General features: G+C 44.8%; 1 protein-coding gene across 3 annotated transcripts in view; it reads left to right on the top strand.

The window, feature by feature from the left end:
• The window catches only part of LOC144785622 (acyl-CoA dehydrogenase family member 11-like), a 684,407-nt gene extending 678,717 nt beyond the window's left edge, over positions 1-5,690 (top strand). For all 3 annotated transcript variants that reach the window (XM_078664430.1, XM_078664431.1, XM_078664429.1), the window contains one exon: positions 5,417-5,690. In XM_078664430.1, coding sequence (XP_078520556.1) covers positions 5,417-5,485 — 69 coding nt within the window. In that variant the 3' untranslated portion in view covers positions 5,486-5,690. The remainder of the gene's footprint in view (positions 1-5,416) is intronic.
• The last annotated feature ends 17,396 nt before the right edge of the window (positions 5,691-23,086 follow it).

Raw genomic sequence — 23,086 nt, 5'->3', positions numbered from 1 at the left:
TTCTACAGACAACTGTGCCCTTGACGTCATCAAAAGAAACGTATGAGCTTCAAGTTGCAAGGACAATGGCAGAGATACATAAACTTTTATCAACAAATTGCCTCTTACATTTCGCGGAAATGCTAAGCCAAATCCTAAACATGTCCGATACGAATGGTGTCCCACATGTATTTAAGACAATTTTTTCGGGACTGTTAACACCCTTCAAAGCAGTCCTGGGCATCTTTCCTAATTTTGTCAATTCGGTCTTTGGCGGCCTTCCACTCCTGTTGGGACTCGTAGCAGGCATTTTATTTTTGATTCTCCTGCTTCGTTATGGCAAGCCATGTGACAGACAAGACTCCAGCAACAATGGAAGAAACGATCCTAGCTATACGCTATCGGGACCGCATAACTAAAGTCCTTGGATTAGCCCGGCTAAGAGATCTGAATATGACCTGGTTTCTTTCATTCAGACCCATCTGGCAGAATTGTATCTTACCTGTGCTACGATGTATGCTGTGCGGAGAAGAATGCGTGTTGGACGTCTGTCTTACACTACAATCAGCAGTACCATTGGATACAGATACTTTGCTAAGTCCTGTAACGGCTCATGCATCGTGTTGTCCCCAGCGGTTACCCATCCTGATGACGGCATTCGTTGAGACTTCACCACTGCGATTAAAGGGTAGTGAAGTACGAGATGAGAGCAACATCACCTCACCTTCTATGAGCATTGCTGATCAAGACATCGATGATAGCAATCATTCTCACGACTGCACAGTTGCGGCATTTTCCAACTTGGTCGAACTTTCACCTGAAGCGGTAGACCACTTCTTTGAAAGTCTGTCTGAAATTATGTTCTCCCCTGAACAGAAAGAATAACTTTAAAGCAAACAAGCACACAGCGTTCCATGAACTCTGAATTCGGCCTTCAGCTTTGAAAAACAAAAGCTACTGAAAATATTTGGAACTATTTTTTCTTCTTCCACTGAAAAACGAAATTATTTTTTTTCCCGATTCCAAAATATTTACTTTTTTTTGGGCACTTGTACTCTGCTTAAAGTAGAACTATTCTTAGAGAACAGAGCTTCTATTTTTAGGAACTCTAGAGACTATATAATACCTCAGCCTCTATCATAATTAGAGATAACTGTATTTATATGTGATGAAATGGTCTCGCACTTCTTTTCTGTATTAAGAGCCATTTCATGTGTAATTTTCGCAAAATCATTCTGCTGATACATATATGCATCCTATTTTTATGAATGATTACTCTGCTTGAAAAACGTATGGTACCTATACTCATTTTCATGTTTTTCGCATACACCATTTCAAATGCAAAAAAAGTATTTTGGGGTGGATCGGTATACACGTGCACCTTTAGATATGTTTACTATTGCTTAGTTTTTAGTAATGATGGACATTAATTCGTGGAGTGGGTGTAGTGTGTTTATCTAGGAACCTGAATCGATATTTCTATTTTGTGCCCTTGTCCGGTTATAAATCAATAATATCCATACAACGGCATAAAAACCCTATTCATAATTCAGTCGCAGCACATGCTGTCACATTAAGCAAGCCTACTCCTCCAGCCCCCTAGAAAGCACACCGAGTTCTCTAAACAAACCAAGCCTTCAGCAACCTGGGAAATCCCCCTTGCCTTTGTTTTGATTTCGTCCGAGAACTCCTGTAAAGCACTGTAAGAACGACCAGTTCTTAGTGACATCTTTATTGACGTCTTATGTCCAGCCTTACGTCAAACCCGGCACCTTTCAGGTATAAATATACCAACGCTGCCTTAAGCAAACACACGGTGGTGATTCTGGAGCAGCTATCTACTTGCCCGAGACCCCAGCTGATGCGAGAGCCCACGGACGCTGCCCCTCCCTTTTGACGCGCTGAGAAAGACGCTGTCTTTTCTCCTGCCGAGAAAATCCAGCTCCGGCGTTTCCAGCCTACCCTTGCGGGTGACTGGGATATCGAGTCCTGAGAGAGAGATACCAGACCTCCTGCCTTCTATTACCCAGGTACTGAGCTGACTAAACCCTTACAGAGAATTCTTGAGTCAGATTCTTGGCAAAACAAACTTAACTTAAACTGCTACTTACTTAGTCCTTCCCACGTATTAGGCTTAGGTCAGGTACACCGGGGTAGACATATTTAGAAGCACCAGTTGAGTACGATTAGTCAATGTATATATGTATGTATATATTTTATCTATTTTAAAGTATCATATGGCTAAGAAACCATATCAATGCTTTTACAGTATTATTTTATAATCCTGCTTTTACTGTACGCACTTTACTTTACTATAAGTATTGCAATTGTAGCAATTCATTTCTCTTGCATGAGGAAGGAGACTGCTCAATAAATAATACCTTTTATTGAAAACGCCTCTCTCTCTTTTCTCTGCACTCTGGTGAAACTAAGTACGCACCTTTGACTGAGTGAAATAGCTGTCTTTTGTTTTCACACGACTCTAGAGATATACTCTTAATCAGGGAGAGCAAAGTTGTCATGTTTTATGGTTGTCGGAAACTAACTCCCTTCTTGTCTATCCAGGGAGGTTAAACTCCTCCTCGCTTATTCGAGAAAGTTTCTAGTGACCTCTGAGCTAGCTGGCAAAAACTTAAGTCTAATATAGTCAGTAGAGACCTAGTTAACCTCAGTCCTACGTCTACACTGCTGAATATATTATTCCAATGCGCAGAGCCTACTGGGACTATAGGAACTACACTACAATATGAATGGGGATTACTTTCTGCCATTGAACTAATATGAGAGAAGGAACTTGGGAAGCTGATTTTAAAGTGACTAAAATGCTAAGAGGTCGTACTAGGCGAATCTGTGGTTTTAGTTGACAGTAAATCCTGTGATGTTCAATTGTTTACCAGATCATTCTTGTAGTAATGTACAACCTCAGAAAAAAAAAGAATTTTTTCAGAGGCTCACTGAATTTAAAAAGATCTCTGCCAATTTCTAGAAGTGTTTTTTAAATTGTATGTAGATCCATCCTCTTTTGGACAGCCTTTCTGCCATGAAAGTTCCTCCTCGGAGCTGCTAATACCCATTTCAACTCTTTCATTGGCTAATTTGAAAGAGATAGGGTTAGCTTGTATCTATTTCTTACTAGTAATCTTCATTACTTCCACGCATTACTTTCTTCATCACAGTCCTGCATTCCCACCCTCCCATAACATTGGGTCCTGGTGTCTCTTGATTGGTATTTCCAGCCTATGCTGTGCTTGTGGTACAAGTTCATAGCCACGAAAAGGGTATGACACTGCTGTTTGACCTCATGCATTAGGACTTTGGATAAAAAGGTGAGATTTGGACTAATAGGACTTTAGATAAAAAGGTGAGATTTGGACTAATAAAGATTAACCATAAGTAAAAGGGATATTTTCTGTTCCTTAATTTAAGTTTCATGACTCCTATTCTCATATTAGGTTTTGGACTGATCCAAAGTCATTCTCAAGGACAAAAATCTACTAATTTTGATCGACCCTTTCATGAATCAAAATGGATAGCAGAATGGTTTTCGACATTCTCTATTGATCTGATTTCCTATGGTATTTTATTTATTGTTTAATATCCAAGTGCTGCACCTTGAATGAGAAGAAATTTGTAAATATTCAAATAAATATTTCGATATAAAGAAAACGTTTCTGAAAAATACCCGCTAAGCACTGTCTTGAGTTTTTTCATCTTGACTACCATGGCCATTGTAAGCTAATATTTTACTCATATTTCTGTAATCCTACAAGCAAAAGAGAAACCTAAAATGTGTATAGAACACACTCTGCTAGTGTGATGATATATTCCTTATTAAGGTTTGTAATCTTGGGGTATTGAATAGTTTGTTTCTATATGGAGATTATTGTAAGGATCAGAGATACAACGGAGTTCAGGTGCTTCCCATTTGGTGCTCACACGTGTACTTTAATACCACTGACAAATCAGAAAGGAAAGTGTAAAGGTATGGATGGAGTCCTACAACTCCTCCTGAATGTGCTTTTGCTCTCTTTTCTAATTTACACAGGAGGTATTCATGGAAAGCTACACCTGGTGAAGGTTTCCAAGTGTAATATTACACCTTTTGTGTGACTTCTTCTAAGGTTGTCTATTTCCCCTGTGCGGCGTTATATACCATACAATTCTTCACAGCAGAAAGGGTAGCTGAATGTACAAAAACAAGTTTTTATTTTTTTATTTACAGGCAAAAGATTTTTCCTTCTGGAGAAAGCCCTTTTATTATAGCCCCTCCAAATGTCGGGATGTGCCTTTACCTATTGTAGCTTGAACAGGGAGTAACTGTGGTCCTTGACTGCAGAATATAATTCACCATTTCCAGGATGAAAACAGGCTATATGGAAGTTTGTGAGTACCTTCATACATTCATGTTTGTAGGCATTTCTACACTTCCAAGCAAACCACGCACTGGAACTCTTACTAACACCCTTTGAGTGATGATTACTACTGCAGATTTCTCCTCACAAATCACAAATAAATCTGCATCAGTAAAACCATTTGTGCATCCTTTTGTGAATTCTAGCAAGGTGGAAATTAAGGGATATTGGACGTAAACGTGTGTTTATGGCCAACAATACATTTGCTCTATTCATGTAGAAGAGGGAAGGCAATCTTTTGTAGTTACTGAGGATTTCAGGTTATCTCAAGATATACTCAGTGGCAAGTTTTTGTCTTTGAAACAAGTACCTTGAAGGTTTGCAACATGGCTGTGCTTGGTATCTTTAGGAGGGTGATAGATGTATGTCCATTGGAGATAAGTACAAAATATTACACTCAGATGGTGTGTTGTTTGAAGTGGCAAAGAGAATAAAAACTATGAGTAAGACAATATTTTAGCCAATAATTGATGATTTTCCAAATATGTGTGTTGCATGAAAGAGCATGTGTGTAAAGTGATGGAAGTATGCCCTTTGGGTGAAGAATAGCTGCTAATATGCTGTGTAGAACCTTTTAAGGAAATTCATTCTACAAATATTGCTAGATGGATTAATATGATAATGAATAATAGTGCTGTGGATATGTCGGTATATACAGGTCACTCTATCAGAGAGGTGATGGTGAACAAGGTTTTTTTGTCTGAAGGACTTGTTGAAGTAAACTGACTGGCCAAATGCTGGGGTCTTTGCGAGGTTTTAATTGAGGCCTCTACCATATACAGAACTTTGCATCCAGGGGCTTTAAACATGCATAATGATAGCCTTTGGACTTGCCATGATGATTCTCCACAGTTATGATAGGAGAATCTGGATTTTATCAAAGGCCCATCGCTAACATTATCCTTCTCATCCCAGCAATAAGATTGAGGGGAGGTTGCTTCTATTGGATCATATTGAGGGGACTATAAAAAAAAAAAAGATTTTGTTTCTGTTATTATTATGAAGTATTTTTTTCTCCTCTGCAGACGGCCAGTAAAGAAGAAGCTGAGTATTGTGGAGTTTTGCGTGCTGCTCAAAACCTAGAACCATTGTAAGACAGGATTTGTGGAAAAGTGGAACAGTGTTTTTTTGACTTGGAGCATTACTTCAAAGACCCGGGGGAATGGAATGCATTTGGATTACATTATATTCCGTGTTCGACTATCAACATTCTAATTCTTAAGAAGTGTTCTTTACCAGGTGCTTTAAAGTGCCTTTAAGTGGTTGCGGAGGCGTGGCAATAAAGAGTGTTATGTTTAATACCTGTCTCTGTGTCTTTATCAGAATTCAGATTTTCCAGTTGTAGCTTTGGCGGACCGTCATTCCTGCCTATTCATTACTGTACTCGGAATGCTTTACAATCAGGTGCTCTTCATGTAAGATGCAGTGCCACAGAATGTCTGCCCATCAATTATTGGGCCACATAATGTTTGACCTTCTTAATGTGCTTTTTCCTATTCATTGACATCTGAGCACATATCTATCAAGACCTTCCTGTCTTTTTGGCCTGAGAGTGAGACAGTTCATCTGTCTATCCGTGCATCTGTCAGTACAACAGAATAGTATTCTAGCCATTTCCCTTATGCTTAATTGGATTGCAGTAAAATGTGAAAATCCCATCAGTTGGTTGCTAACATGGGCCCTAGTTATTTATGCAAAATACATATGGCCTTATTACGAATTTGGCGGTCTGACTGCCGTAGGGCCTCGTTCGCCCCGGCCAGCAGCCACCGATGCTGGCCTTCCAAGACCGCCTTATTAAGAGTTGAACACTTGGCCAGTAATGTGGAGGTTGGGCTATTGCAGTGGTGGTATTTTCTACAAATATATTGTTGCCTATGTGTGCATTTCGACAGCATATGATGCACACATATGCATTATATATGTGGGAAAATACTACATTCCAATTACCGGGGTTCAGTCCATATCATATGTGGGCAGTCCGGGCAATTGATATGGTTCGAAATGGACTCACCTGAAAATCGCCGCAAACAGTCGTAATCCTCGGGTGAAGATCCTGCTGTGAAGGGGGGACCTGGGGAAAGGGATCCACATCGGACTCTGTCTGGGAGAAGAAGAAAGGGGTGAGTATGCTCCCCAAATCCTTAGACACCGCCACCTTGAAACAGGTCTGCTGATGGAACAAGCACATTTTAAGAAACACAGCAGTGCAGCTCCCCGTGAACCACCCTCTGGCGGCAGTCTTTCCCCAACCCGGGACCCGGCACTCGGCAGACTGCTGGCGTTCTCGGTAGCCCAGAGACAGTCTTCGCTAAGCCGAACTGCCCAACTCGTAATACGGTGGTCAGACTGCCAGGCTCACTGCCGATACAGCGGTCAATGATGTCACCAAAATCCTAATAAGGCTTCTAATCTTAAGGTCTTTAAGTTAGTAAGCGAATGTCTACTTCATATTATCATAGGACCTTTACACTATCAATGTGAGAGACTTGCACATGACCGAATTTTAGGATGCAGTGCACTTCCAAGAGGCAATGAAGAGTGTGCACTTTCAAAGACTAAATAATGGTATGCTTTTCCCTACTGACTTACATCTCACTGCAACACTTGTCATTTGACCAAAAATGATTTCCTAAACTCTTTTCACTCTATATTCTAACCATCTGTTAGCACCGAAACAGATGCCTTTGAAATACTGCATGACATTCTCAGAAAATTGGCTGATACCAAGGCATATTTCTTAGTCCTGCTGGCCTTGCCATCTGCATCCAACAAAACAAATCATGAAGCAGTCATCAACACCCTGGCTCAGGATGAGACTAGGGAGTCAAGTGCTGAAATGATTCTCATCCTTCTTGTTATCAATATCTCAGCCCATACAAATAGACTCATTCTGATCTCCAATAATACTGCTGAAGTGCCTCAAGGAACAGCAGTCACACCCTGTTTATTCAATCTCTACATGGAACCACTTGGCACTATGATGCCAGAAAAGGCCATCAACAACCAGCAAAAGATTGGTGATGCTCGACCTGACCAGAAAACCACCATCACAGATAAGATGTTTATGAACAAACTAAGAAACTGGATGAACTCCTTTTAGTTTACACAGTAAACAATGATGTCCTCCACTGTTAGAGAGGGCCTCCTTTATGAGTGCAAACATGGCTTGAACTACTCTGGCCCCCAGGCTTGCCCTGTAGCAGGTTGGTCCTATCAGCTAAATCACTTGGTTTCATCCTTTATCAGAACATCACTATGCTGCCCCACATACCCAAGCTTTCCATACCTGCCTCATTTCAACCTGAAGACCAAGTAATAGTTTTTCCCTTTCTTGTTTTCCTGTTCTTAACTCAAGTTTGATGTGTTCTACTGTTCCATGTGTAGCGCTCCATTCACCATGCAGGATGGTCAATGCAACATAAGTATTGTGCCTGTAACAGAAATGTTATATCTCAAAGCCTTGTAAAGGTTTACAAAGCCACATTCTGACACTGAACCCAGGAAAAAATGAAAGTGGAACATTTTAGCAGATCACAGGTTTCCTTAAGAGTTCAAGCTGACTTGTACCTACTAAATGGGATTGATTTAGATTCTAAAAGACCGACCTTAAAATGTTCATTAATATAGCCAGTATGCAACTAATTTGAACACCACTGGGCTAAGCCAATAGCGTTACTTATTTATTATTATTTTTTTTACAATGTAGAGACCTTGCTATGTCGTTCAAGTGGATTCTCCTAAAAACTTTCACTGTGGCAATAAAAAAAAAAATCTTCAGACTGAATGGGATAAGATGGTGGAACTGGGGTATACTGATTTTTTTTGCAGAATAGTGATTGTATTCTATAGCTGTAAATAAAGATAATGGGCTCCTGGAATATGTATCTAATTATCTTTTGTTTCCACTTTCTGAATTTCTATGAAGTGTTAAATTATTTTATCAAAAATCTAAATTCCTCTGTGAGACGGAAGAAGCCTTCAGTTGTTTGTGAAACTTAAGGTCATAGGTCGCTCTGCAGCATACTCAGGAAAGTAAATTGTTGACCTTATTAGCAAGCATATTTTATTCAGGTTTGTACATCTGCCGGGATGTTAGTGATAGAAGTTACTTATCTCAATTTCAAGGCCCTTAGTCCAAGCAATCAACATTCATTTGTGTAAACTGCTTAGACTCCCCCAAGGTCACATTCTGGTTACATCTTGCACCAGCGTTATCACATTTGCAAACACGAGAAAATGAACGTGTACAGTTCTTAGTCACAGCAGGCACTTTTGCAAGAGCAGCTTGATAATACGTGAAATGGAGGGTCTTTTACAATGGTTGCTTAGTTTTCAAGGCCCTTATCAAGCATTCCTGTGATGAGGCAACCTTTCCGTGCCTGCATCTGTATTTCTCACAGTTCGTGATCACAGAGTGGAAACATACCATTTTCTATCGACTCTTTGTATCCCCCTTACCTGCACTCTAATCGGCATTCCACCGCTGTTCAGCGGGTCCGGTTCCTGGGGCGGGATTTTTCTGCGCCATCTTGGAGTGGTGTGCACTATCAGTGGGTCACATTGGCGAGCGGTCTAGCGCTCTAGATGAGTGGAGGGACGCCTATTTAAAGCTCCCTCAACGCGCAGCGGTTATCGCGCAGCGGGCGTGCCTTCGCTGCGCCTGAGTCGTGCCAGAGTCCTGCCCGTCAGCGCCTGTCAGCGCTAAGGAAGCGCGGGCCGCGGCAGGACTCTATGCTTTTCTTCTCTCCATCATGACATCGTCTATTATTAGGTATCAAAAGGAAGCCCTGTGGACTGCCTTGACAAGGTATTTGTACGCTGCATCACGCTCTGCGCCTAAATTGCCGCGTTGTCTTTTTTAAACCTACCTATTGACTATTTGGGTTTTATTTAGTTACATTTCCCCCTGATTTTAATGGGACTCTTTGTATCCCCCTTCCCTGCATTCCACCGCTGTTCAGCGGGTCCGGTTCCTGGGGCGGGATTTTTCGGCGCCATCTTGGAGTGGTGTGCACTATCAGTGGGTCACATTGGCGAGCGGTCTAGCGCTCTGGATGAGTGGAGGGACGCCTATTTAAGGCGACCTGTCCTGTGGACTGCCTTGACAAGGTATTTGCACGCTGCATCGCGCTCTGCGCCTAAATTGCCGCGTTGTCTTTTTTAAACCTACCTATTGACTATTTGGGTTTTATTTAGTTACATTTCCCCCTGATTTTAATGGGACTCTTTGTATCCCCCTTACCTGCACTCTAATCGGCATTCCACCGCTGTTCAGCGGGTCCGGTTCCTGGGGCGGGATTTTTCAGCGCCATCTTGGAGTGGTGTGCACTATCAGTGGGTCACATTGGCGAGCGGTCTAGCGCTCTAGATGAGTGGAGGGACGCCTATTTAAAGCTCCCTCAACGCGCAGCGGTTATCGCGCAGCGGGCGTGCCTTCGCTGCGCCTGAGTCGTGCCAGAGTCCTGCCCGTCAGCGCCCGTCAGCGCTAAGGAAGCGCGGGCCGCGGCAGGACTCTATGCTTTTCTTCTCTCCATCATGACATCGTCTATTATTAGGTATCAAAAGGAAGATCTGCTGGCTATTCGGGGGCAGATCACTGCCTGCGATCTTCCTCCGGTTTTTTTGCAGAATAGTGATTGTATTCTATAGCTGTAAATAAAGATAATGGGCTCCTGGAATATGTATCTAATTATCTTTTGTTTCCACTTTCTGAATTTTTATGAAGTGTTAAATTATTATATCAAAAATCTAAATTCCTCTGTGAGACGGAAGAAGCCTTCAGTTGTTTGTGAAACTTAAGGTCATAGGTCGCTCTGCAGCATACTCAGGAAAGTAAATTGTTGACCTTATTAGCAAGCATATTTTATTCAGGTTTGTACATCTGCCGGGATGTTAGTGATAGAAGTTACTTATCTCAATTTCAAGGCCCTTAGTCCAAGCAATCAACATTCATTTGTGTAAACTGCTTAGACTCCCCCAAGGTCACATTCTGGTTACATCTTGCACCAGCGTTATCACATTTGCAAACACGAGAAAATGAACGTGTACAGTTCTTAGTCACAGCAGGCACTTTTGCAAGAGCAGCTTGATAATACGTGAAATGGAGGGTCTTTTACAATGATTGCTTAGTTTTCAAGGCCCTTATCAAGCATTCCTGTGATGAGGCAACCTTTCCGTGCCTGCATCTGTATTTCTCACAGTTCGTGATCACAGAGTGGAAACATACCATTTTCTATCGACAAGCTTCTATTAAACAAGCATATTGAAAACACACTACAGGCAGATATAAAATGAAGGATTATTTCAAAATGGTTGAACGATGGTGTACATATATTTTATGCTTCGACAAACCGCCCTTTGAATCTTTGGTCAAACATATTGTTTCTTCAATCAATTTCTATTATGCATACTTCTTCTGTAACAGCATCTTGCATTACCATATCATTAGGCAGAGGATTTTGTACGGGTTTTGGCTGTAAGGCAGCAGAGATAGTGGACCAACAGGTACCTATCAGGCATTGTACACAACAGCAGACTAGCAGCAATACTGCCACTAGTATTATTATCCATTTGAAAATTGTCCAGTCTCATTCTCTAAATCATCCCAATATGCCAAAGGACCTATATGTACTTGTACCATCATCATGGTGCACTTAGTCTCCCAGGCAATGTAGATGTTGCAGTGCTTTCATTACAGTAGGCTGGGTATCCAGTATATACATGCAGCACTCCAACCCCACAATCTTTCACACAGTGCCCTTTTCTGCCAGGTGTATGTTTAAATCCATCCTATTCTGAAGTGATACCAGTCTAATAGCTTGCATTTCTATGGACATGTTTGTTATCACAGCAGTAGAGCCATTAATCACAGGTTCAAGTACTCTGCCCAGTTTCCTAATCTCCTCGGAGTTTATTATTGGAACCCAAAAAGGCATTAAACCCTTTGCTATGTCTCCAGCCACTTGTCCTTGTGTATCTCTCCGCAATTCTGATGTCTCCACATCCCTTCTACTCTGCATATGATGATTAAACTCTTTGGGGCCCATTAGGATCACAGGCGGATCGCCACAGCCCGCATGGCGGTGGCGATCCGGCCGTGATCCGACCCCGCCCGCCACCCAATTCCCCCCGCCACCCAATTCCCCCCGCCATATTACTATGGTGGGGAAGACCGCGGCCGTTGACCCGGCGGAAAAGGGTTTAATATGGTGGCGGTGTCTGTTAGACACCGCCATCCATATTACTATGCAGGCGGGGACATGCCTTTTTCGTGGCGGCGTTGCCGCCAGGGACTCTGGGGTGTGGGGGGTGCACATGGGGAGTACCTATGGTACCCCCCAGCAGTTCCATGCACAACATGGCAGGCACCGCACGGTGCCTGCCATGTTTTGCAGGGAAGTGCACAACATGCCTTCCTGGCATTGTGGCGGGCGGTGCTGAGTTCACCGCCCACCACAATGACAGGACTGCAGGATGCAACCGCCACTGTGGCGGGCACATCCTAATTGCCCCCACGGGACCCCCGCCCTTATGGTGGGTGGTCCCGTTTCCCAATAGAGTGGCGGGCGGTGACCCCTCTTTGTGTTTGTTTTGAACATATTCCTTATTCCTGATGGAGACCTGTGGTACCAAATAGGCCAAGTAACAACTCCCAACCTAATTAGGCGCGAACCAATAATAGGCAGAGGCCCCGCTTACATACACAATTCCACTACCAACCCACTGTAATTTCCCTGCTGTAGGGAAATAATATTCCCACTTACCCATATCATAAGTGCTATTCCGGACCAAACACAATGGCCCTTCCTTAGGGTGTGTGTACATTGGGCGCGGAAGGTCTTGTGTTGTGATCATGTCCTTCTGTATTGAATCAAATCTAATGTACTCTTGACAAGGTATTTGCACGCTGCATCGCGCTCTGCGCCTAAATTGCCGCGTTGTCTTTTTTAAACCTACCTATTGACTATTTGGGTTTTATTTAGTTACATTTCCCCCTGATTTTAATGGGACTCTTTGTATCCCCCTTACCTGCACTCTAATCGGCATTCCACCGCTGTTCAGCGGGTCCGGTTCCTGGGGCGGGATTTTTCTGCGCCATCTTGGAGTGGTGTGCACTATCAGTGGGTCACATTGGCGAGCGGTCTAGCGCTCTGGATGAGTGGAGGGACGCCTATTTAAGGCGACCTGCCCTGTGGACTGCCTTGACAAGGTATTTGTACGCTGCATCACGCTCTGCGCCTAAATTGCCGCGTTGTCTTTTTTAAACCTACCTATTGACTATTTGGGTTTTATTTAGTTACATTTCCCCCTGATTTTAATGGGACTCTTTGTATCCCCCTTCCCTGCATTCCACCGCTGTTCAGCGGGTCCGGTTCCTGGGGCGGGATTTTTCGGCGCCATCTTGGAGTGGTGTGCACTATCAGTGGGTCACATTGGCGAGCGGTCTAGCGCTCTGGATGAGTGGAGGGACGCCTATTTAAGGCGACCTGTCCTGTGGACTGCCTTGACAAGGTATTTGCACGCTGCATCGCGCTCTGCGCCTAAATTGCCGCGTTGTCTTTTTTAAACCTACCTATTGACTATTTGGGTTTTATTTAGTTACATTTCCCCCTGATTTTAATGGGACTCTTTGTATCCCCCTTACCTGCACTCTAATCGGCATTCCACCGCTGTTCAGCGGGTCCGGTTCCTGGGGCGGGATTTTTCGGCGCCATCTTGGAGTGGTGTGCACTATCAGTGGGTCACATTGGCGAGCGGTCTAGCGCTCTAGATGAGTGGAGGGACGCCTATTTAAAGCTCCCTCAACGCGCAGCGGTTATCGCGCAGCGGGCGTGCCTTCGCTGCGCCTGAGTCGTGCCAGAGTCCTGCCCGTCAGCGCCCGTCAGCGCTAAGGAAGCGCGGGCCGCGGCAGGACTCTATGCTTTCCTTCTCTCCATCATGACATCGTCTATTATTAGGTATCAAAAGGAAGATCTGCTGGCTATTCGGGGGCAGATCACTGCCTGCGATCTTCCTCCAGTGGTCCCGGTATGTGGTCCGTATCGCTGTACTTGTGGCGGTTGGGCATTTGACACCCCCTCTCGCATTCGATCCTTGAGCTTCCCATTTCGGCGGAAGCGTATGCCAGATCTAAACATCTGGAATTTGAATGTCAGATCATTGGTAAAGCACTATCAGGAGATATTTGATCTTCTTAAAAGTGAGTCCCCTGATGTGCTTTTTCTGACCGAAACCTGGCTGCAGGACTCGGACTCTTCCATTCTTAACCCGGCCTTCCCTACTGAGTATGCCATTTTTACTCTTAACCGCGGTACTAGAGAGGGTGGAATTGCGATGGCCGTTAAGCTGTGTTATCCAGCTGAATGGAAGGCCCTAAAACTCCTAGGGTGTGAATGTGCCCTTTTTAAAATTTTGTTTAACTCCCATTTCTCCTTCTCTGGACTTTTAATTTATCGCCCTCCGGACTGCGATGCTGCTTTTAGGGCTGCTCTCCCGGATTTAATCAGTACGGAGGCATTGGGATGTGCTAATTTCAACGTCCTCGGTGACCTCAATCTTCATCTTGACTGCCCGTCCTTGCCCCCTATCCGGAGCTTCTTGGCCGACTTAGAGGCCCTGCAGTTCTCCCAGCTGGTGACTTCCCCCACACATCGAGATGGTCACACACTTGACCCGTTCTTTACCAACTTAGAGGGAATCAGAGCACTCTGCCCTATCCAGATGATATGGACCGACCATATGCTGGTGAAAATGATATATCCCATATCTGAACCTCCTTATATATCTCAAGACAGACCAATTCTTAAACGACATTGGAACAAACTAAAATTGGAGGACTTCTACCACTTGTTGGAGGAGGCACCCCTGGGCCCTGTCACCAATGTTGATCACGGATATGATTCCTTTTGTGTGTGGATCTCCCGCGCCCTTGATTCCTTGATCCCTCTGGTATGGTCTAAGCAGTGTTCAAAAGAGCGTAGCCCATGGTACGACAGTACCTTAGCGTCTTTTAAAAGAGCCTGTAGGCAGGCGGAAAGGCTGTGGAGAAAGTCGTTTGATCCTGAGCTAAAGGCTTGCTACTCTGTTAAAACTAAGATCTACCACAGGGCGGTATGCAGAACTCGAGCAGCCTATTATGCTCAAGAGTTTCAGAACAGCCCCAACCCCTCGAAACTTATATTCAAGGTGTTAAAGGACCTTATGGCTAAGAGGACAACAGCAGCAGAAATATGCTCGGACTCCCATTGTGAGGGTCTGGCCTCTTTTTTCTCGAGAAGGTGCAAGCCATCTATCGAACCTTCCCGATGGGCTCTTTAAATCCAGAGCGGGCCAGATGTATCTTGGGAGATAGCGAGTGTCTTGTCAGTCTGCCTTCCTTGGCCAGGGAGGCCTTTGATTCCTTGAGTCTAAAAATTAAGTCGGGTTCTCCCGCAGATCCGCTTAAACCGGCTCAGCTTAGGAATATGCTGCCTCTATGCCGCACTCCGGTGTTGTCTTTAATTAATCTGTCACTTTCTTCAGGTGTAGTGCCCATTAGGTGAAAGCAGGCCGTGGTTACACCTATTTTGAAGAAGGCTACCCTCGACCCCCGCAAACCAGAGAACTATCGCCCTATTTCCTTGCTTCCTTGGGCCACAAAAGTTGCTGAGGCCTATATGAACGGCATTCTGGCAGACCATCTCACTAGGGCCAATATTCTTGACCCCACCCAGAATGGGTTCCGTGCGGGCCACAGCACCGAGTCAGCCTTACTTTCTATGGTCGAAAACCTGCGTTCTGTGCTTGATGCGGGTCGACAGCGGCACTATTGCTATTAGATCGACACGGTCTTGCACAGGATTTTGCTCCAGCGACTCGAGGAAGTAGGTGTCAAGGGTTCTGCCCTTTGCTGGTTCCGATCTTTTCTTACGGAAAGATCTTTCCAGGTTGCAATTCCACCCGGTAAATCTAAATCCTATCCGTTGGCCCTGGGGGTCCCACAGGGTTCATCGTTGAGTCCCACTCTATTTAATCTTTATGTGAGACCGCTGGCTGCGGTCGTCAAGCAATGGGGCCTGACGATGGTCTCATATGCTGATGACACGCAGTTGGCGGTCACGTTGAGTGGAGACTCTGATGTGGAGGCTCTCAGGTTTCGAGACGGTTTACGGGCTGTGGCCAATTGGATGAACTCCAACTGTCTCCAGTTGAATACCAAGAAGACAGAGGTCATGGTGGTTGGCAAGCAAGTGGGGCTGTGGGGTGACAAGTGGTGGCCTTCTGAACTGGGTGTGACCCCCTCTCCTGTATAGGAGATAAAAAATCTTGGAGTCTGGCTTGACCCGACACTCAGTTTTATCTGCCACACCAAGAAGGGTGCGGCCTCCTGTTATGGCATTATCAGAGGACTTAGGCCTATACTTACATTTTTTGATGCCCCCACCAGACAGCTGGTGGTTCAGGCATCAGTGCTGTCCCGGCTGGACTATGCCAGCTCGCTTTTGGCTGGGATTAATCAGTCAGAACTCACCCGGCTGCAGCGAGTGCAAAATGCTGCAGCCAGAGTGGTGATAGGTCTGCCTAGGCGGTGCTCGGTCTCAAAAACGCTGCACTCGCTCCACTGGCTCCCCGTAAATCAGAGGATCAAATTCAAGGTTCTCTGCTTTGCGTTTAAAATTCTCAAGGGTACTTCTCCCCAAATCTTGGAGAATCTTTTGACACCGTATGTACCCCCGCGAACCCTGAGATCCTTGGGGCAGAATCTGGTGGTGGTTCCGCGTTTCAGGCTGAGTAGAACTGGCGGCCACTCCTTTCGAGTGTTAGCGGCGAAGTGGTGGAATTTGCTTCCTCCTGAGATCCGGGCTATTGATGACCTTCTTCAGTTTAGGCGCGCCATCAAAACCTTCTTATTTGCTTAGTTTTAGGCTGTTCTCTGTACCTTCTTCTTTTTTTCGGTGTTGTGTTGTGTTTGCCTTGTCATAGTGCCAGGACGCCCCTTCGCTGGGGCAGCTAAAAACAACCCTGTACCCCAAAACCCAAACCTAGCCCTGAACCCTATAAATACCCCTGTACCTCAAAACCCAAACCTACCCCTGAACCCTAAAAATACCCCTGTACCCCAAAACCCAAACCTAGCACTGAACCCTTAAAATACCCCTGTACCCCAAAAACCAAACCTAGCCCTGAATCCTTAAAATACCCCTGTCCCCCAAAACCCAAACCTACCCCTGAACCCTAATATACCCCTGTACCCCAAAACCCAAACCTAGCCCTGAACCCTTAAAATACCCCTGTACCCCAAAACCCAAACCTAGCCCTGAATCCTTAAAATACCCCTGTCTCCCAAAACCCAAACCTACCCCTGAAACCTAAAAATACCCCTATACCCCAAAACCCAAACCTAGCCCTGAACCCTAAAAATACCCCTGTACCCCAAAACCCATACCTATCCCTAAACCCTAAAACTACCCCTGTACCCCATAACCCAAAACTATATCTGAACCCTTAAAATACCCAAACACCCCAAAACATATACCTCAGTACCCCAAAACATATACCCCTATACCCATACTTACCTTATCCAAACATTTAAAAAAAACATGCTTTTACCATTCATGCATTTACAACGAATTTCGTTGTAAATGTATGCGTGGTAAAAGCATATAAAATGTAATGCCATGCGTTATAATGGCATTGCGGAGTCATGGTACTTCCGTAATGAAAGTATGCGGAGTGATGGTATGCGGAAAGAAAGTTGCGGAATAATGGGTGTTTACCCTCCCCCGGTAAGTACATTGGTGGCACGGCGGCCCACATCTCCAGAAACATACTCATATTTTTTCACCACCCATTTGAAAAATCCACAGGTCTCTCTCATTGATGGCCAGCACCGACATACACTTTTAGACACACCTCCCGCCACAAGTTCTAGAATTGCGAACTTAGAGCTGGGGAGCTACGTTCGAATCTCGGCATCAGCTCAACATCCTGTGATTCCAGGCAAATCGCTTTGTCTCCCCTTGCGTACCACAAATGGATGTGTTCTTCTGTAATGTAAATTGTGCTCATGCCATGTTGTCGAGTTCGCGCTATATAATATTGCAAGGAAAAATAAAGTAGGGAAACTCGAGTTCACACACTACTGAACGCGCACTCTTAAGCGCATCAGCAGTGCATTGTGAATCAGAGCGTTTCACAGGCCTGTCACAGATAAGAAATGCTGTCAAAACGAAATCCTACAAAACCATATACTACTGGCCGGCAGCAATTCATACCCGGACAACGTCGGGACGGGCTGCTAGTAACCTAATAAAGCAATACAGAGTGGTCAGCAGACAGGCAACATTGTAATTTCATGCACCTCTGCGCCGCTATACAGAATTTTCGAGTGAAGCGCTACTTTATTTTTATCTTCTTTGTTTGAACAACATTGTTTTCCTAGGTTGGGAAGTGCACCATTCCTAAAGGGACTGAATACCTGGTTGATGGATGGAGTGGTAATTGTTTATCATGATCGTTTTCAACTGTTTTGATTATTTTAGCTTATAAAATGTGTACAGCAGCTCTGTGTTTAGGGATGTGGTCTTTTTAAAACGAAACTGCTTACATTTTGTAAGGATATAAGCAATGGACATTGAAACAGGTCCCTTTCTGGTGGTCCTCTAGTCATGTCCTGAACTTTTCAGGCAAAATCACTGACTGATTTGTGAATAGTGAGTTTAAAACCGTTAGGGTAAACATGTTGTTCCTGCTTACATTTCACATGCTTTGCTCATCCTTTCTTTCCCTACGAGTGTTTTTTAAGGGTGTTATTACTTTTTTCAGGCAGTATTTTACTCATGTCTAATGCATAATTTGAATTGAGTCACAGCACAATTGGTTTGTAGCTGAACACAGTGAGAGTTTCTCCCAGTGGGGCAGTATGGTGTTCAGTGTGGGAGAGGATGCGGCACTCTGGCCAGAGCTGCCAAATTTGGAACAGGAGAACCATTTTCAGCTTCTTGACCAGTTCACCAGACCATTCTCCTGACAGAGCACATTCTGATGCTACACCTTAGAAGGCCTGATAGGCTTTGGAAGCCCTGGTGTCTTAGCACCAGCAGGTGGACCCTAACGGTGGCAAGTGTGGGTTAACCTTGAAGGCCTGTCCACCACAATCCATGCAGTTCACCTCCAGTCTAATGGCAGCATGCCAAGAAGCACATATTAGAGCGACAGTGACTCTGTCACTGAGGTCACAAGACCCTTGAGGCCAGTCCACCTCACCCATTGGTACCTCCATTAGCCTTTTTCAGCACTTGTAGTGCAACTTATTGGGGGTTGGCAATGTAGGATTTGCATGCACACCAACCTTAGGGGGTGAATTTAATAGCGGTGGGAACGCCACATCACCCCGTCGGTGACAGTCCCACCGCCATCGGTGACTGCATCACTGCTTGCCATATTACAATGGCGGGCGGTTTCCTGGCAGTCGGAAAGACCGATCGTCAAGCACCCGACAGGCTCCTTGAGCCCCCCTGTGCAGGGGAGGGGTTCTTAGCTCCTACAAAGCTGGTGGTGCCTACCAGGCACCGAAGTAGGGATTACGATGTCCCTTACCTGCCAGCCTGTCCATGGTGGTTCACCTGCCATAGTAAAGCTGAGGGAAAGGGACATTGGGGGCCCGTAGCAGGCCCCTTTACCCCCGGCCCCCAGACATGGGACCTGGGGGGCACCCCTGCATATCACTGCACCATGCGGCACTGTCACGTAGTGCAGTGATATATGTAACATGTACCTTTTTTACATTGCGGCAGGTGATGCAGCCAGCAGCACCTGTGCAATGTAAAAGATAGGCATTGCAAACACATTCGTTCTGGTCGCATTGTAATGCCTATTGTGGGGCTGCCGCTTTGTAGGCGAGCGGCCCCATACCCCAATTCAATGGCAGACGGACTGAGGTCCGCCTGCCATCGTAATCAGTCCCTAGGTTCACAAACATCATTGTCTCTGCTTCGTGCACAAACACTTATAACATGTGCAGCCTACTTTTGAGCCACTGGAGTTATGAAGCATTGGAGGCCAATATCATGTCGCAGTGTTGACTAAATTATGCAGCAAAAAAGGCTGCAGCATAATGCGGTACATTTTACATAGTTATACATACTATTAGCCTCCGCAAAGCTTTTGCCTCATTAGTACCTGTGTAACATACAAATGCAGCAGTGAGAAAGGTGACCAGTCAACCTTTGCAAAGGGCCCTACACTTCACAGCAACATAAGTCACATTTCTTTTACTAATTTTTGATCCGTTTGAGCAACAAAATAAATGTGGGAGAAATTGCTCAAATATGCAGCAGATGGCAAATATGGTACAGCCATAATTAAGTGGAAAACATTTTTTAAAGTAGGATATTTTACCATTCATGTTTGAACTGCTCTTGTGGAATAAGTGAATAGAAGTGTGGGAAAAAGGAAAGCCAATGACTTGACCACTGTGTCCCTGATGATACAATGGTGTCCTCTGGTAACATTAAAGGTAAGCCACACTTATTCAGGCAGTACCACTCTGAACACTGATAGAAATATGAGGGCCCTTTTTGCAGGCCACAAAGTGTAAACCAAGTTGCCCCATTATCGAGTCTGTACCATTAATGGCCTGACAATGTTACCAATTTAAAACTTAATTTTCCCACTAAGGCCTGTTGAGCTTGTGATTCACAAAAAGTGCAAGAGATTTGAGCAGCCTTTATGCCCCCACTGCGCCATTTGATGTCCCGTCTACCTTTAGAACTTTCAGGCCTGCCAGGGCATCTTCTTTAAATACTCAATAAAACATGTGCCAAGTGCTTTAGCACCACATGCCCTCTGTGCTGCCTCTTTGTGTTTGTCTGTGACAGCTGTGGGTTTTCTTGAATTAGGGACACTTAAGTGGGCTTTTGTTAAGAAACTATGCTTTTGAATACTGTACAAATCAGATCTTCTGCAGAGTAACTTAAAATTTTAAAGCTCCAAGTGGGCAAGAATCACAGATGAGGTCAGCAGCCAGTCGTGGCTCTTTAGCCAGCAGCCCTTTGCATACTGGTACTTGCAGTTTTACATTTTCTTCTGTAGGCATGGACTTTGAAATCTAGGTATGCAAAGTACAGTGGGACAAAATTCCAGAATGGCCTGAAGGGCCTACATTTGACATGTGGCCAATTGGCAGCTAGGAGCGTAACAGCTCTAGGTATGAATCTGGGTCCAGGATAACAGATGGATGATGGTTTTAAAAGAATGCAATCTGTGGAATTCACTTGTCAACAACGTGGGGCCAGTATGAATACTACTGGATTGGATATCGTGATAAAAAACTCAGCAGGCAGTTGTAAGTTCTGTACACATCACTGGTGAGGCCTCATCTGCAGTATCAGGCCTAGTCATGTAGGTCATCTCTAAAAAACAATGGAAAATTCTCAATGGGCCAGTCAGGGCATATTCAGACACCCTCATTCATTGGGACACAGACATTCAAGAACCAATAAAACAACGAGGAAACAGGCCTACCCCGTCCCACCCACTCAGAATCTGTAATTACGTCCCTGTATCCATTAGGACCACCCCAAGTATGCCTCAGGTTAGGAAGGAGATGAAGATGCATATATTTAAAGAATAGCCAAACACCCCCCTACATATTTAAAGAACACTACATCACAACACAGTACAAAGTCCACCTCCCATCACAGAACCCAAGACCTCCCACCCAGATTCACTTTCTGGTTGGATCTCTGCCTTTGACCATGTAAAGCACTCCATTGCCTTTCAACTACCTGTGCGCTTTACAAATACATTTAATGAGAACAGTCGCTGCCTGTACAGGTAAGAGCAGAGGGGCCGAGTAGGAGGTGGAGATTTCAACAGACGATGAGGGAAAATGAATTATTTATTTAAATTTCCCTCGTGGACGTCTGTCAAATACCCCCCAACCCGGCCTCACCGCTCTTTCCTGCATGTGCCGGGGCTGAATGTGAATATGATGGCACTAGGTTCAAGCAACAAGTCCTACCTGTGGAGGCTCTATATTCTTACATACTGTGGAGGGTACGTGGGGGGAGGCATGAATGAGAAATAACAGAAGCTATACACAGTGCAGTTGGCAAGCATTCTTTTGTAGTGGAAGCCTCTGAAGCAGCATTCACTCTGATGGAAATAGTAATGTAAGTACCCCAGCAGAAGTAAGAAGGATTGGAAAAGATACATTAAAATGGACTCTGATTGACGCCGGAGTCAGTTGGGCTGAGTAAGAACAGTTAACTTGGAAGACTGTTTTAGGTAGAAAAGGGGCAGGGACTTTGAGACTTTAAGATGAGATTGACCATGTGGCCCTTTTTTTGGTCATATTCCTTGTTTTCTGTGCAATGTCATGGGGACGGGAGATGGCTGGCGTCCTTGTGTCTTGCAGAAAGGAGAGAAAAGACTGTAAAACTGAACAAGAGAAAGGCATCAAGTGTTGTGGGCAGAAGGAGGAAAGGAAATATGGAAAACAGAGAAGCGGGAGAAAGTAAAGATGAGATAGAACCTGGAAGAGTGAGATAATGTGGAGGGAGAGTATGTTGGTGGATAAAGGAGGCAGGAGTTGAAATCAAATAGACAGCCTTGGTATTCAACAACACAGCTCCGCCACAGATTCCCTCACTACCACCCTTTAATAGTGCTGCTCAAGTCTCCATAACCACACTTTCAGATGCATTTAATTAGTTATATAGCGCCACTCATACCAGTGCAGGGTGTCAGCACTTTACATCCCTCACACTACACAGAGGCAGTCAATGATAGGTGTGCAAATCTATGTATAGGAAATGTTACAGAAAACTCCAGGGTGTAGGAGTCACATGTCATCCATACTTGTAGACATTTTTGTTTAAGAGTGCTTAGTCTGGATGTTGGAAGGTGGGTTAATAGTAGGGGCAAATGTATATCTGTCCCCAGCAATAAGGCCACTACCTCAATATTTGAATCAGTACTGGTCTTCGAAAATTATTCCCATGCTCAACCCTTGGTAGCTTGGCTATGAGAAGGTGGGCTTAGCTTCAAAGACAGGTATGTAAAAAATTTAAAAACACCAATTCAATAAATAATTAAGACACAAAACACAATAAAAATGCAACACCAAGTCATAAAAATAGGATATATTATTCTCTTTAATATGAAAAAAAATCCAATGTAGGGAACTGGAGATACGACTTTTTAAAGATTTAGCACTATATAGCACATAGTAAGTATAGCCCTTTTTGGTACATCTGGTCACGCTCGACCTGCTCAAAGTCAAAGTTTCAGGCCGACCGTGATGAAGCCCTGCGGGGCTAGTCATTGCGGTAGGTCTGGTCCCAGGGCTGGACTGGGAACCAAAACCGGCCCGGGCAAAGTGCTCGGCCGGACCATCGCCGGTTTTCAGCAGATTTTGTTACAAGGCAGATTTTGCAAAAATGGCTCGGTAACAAAAACACCCCCAGGGGGGCCCAAACCGGCCCCCCACCCATGCAGCGCACCGGGGGATTGCCCGGTGCCTGCTACGGCCAGTCTGGCCCTGGTCCCTTGAAGCTCTCGGCCAGCCCTGATTCGGTGAGGATTCGCCGGCTTGCCTTGCAACGAGCTCCCAGTCAACCTGATGGAAGTCCAACCTCTGGAGCTTTCCAGCGGTACGACTCGAGCCAGGACCCAGGCTGGCATGCAGTTGATGGTGAGTGGCTTGGCTC

Source organism: Lissotriton helveticus, chromosome 10 (assembly GCF_964261635.1).
Source record: "Lissotriton helveticus chromosome 10, aLisHel1.1, whole genome shotgun sequence".
In the NCBI taxonomy this organism is placed as follows: Eukaryota; Metazoa; Chordata; class Amphibia; order Caudata; family Salamandridae; genus Lissotriton; species Lissotriton helveticus.
This window is presented reverse-complemented; position numbering and strand designations above follow the sequence as displayed.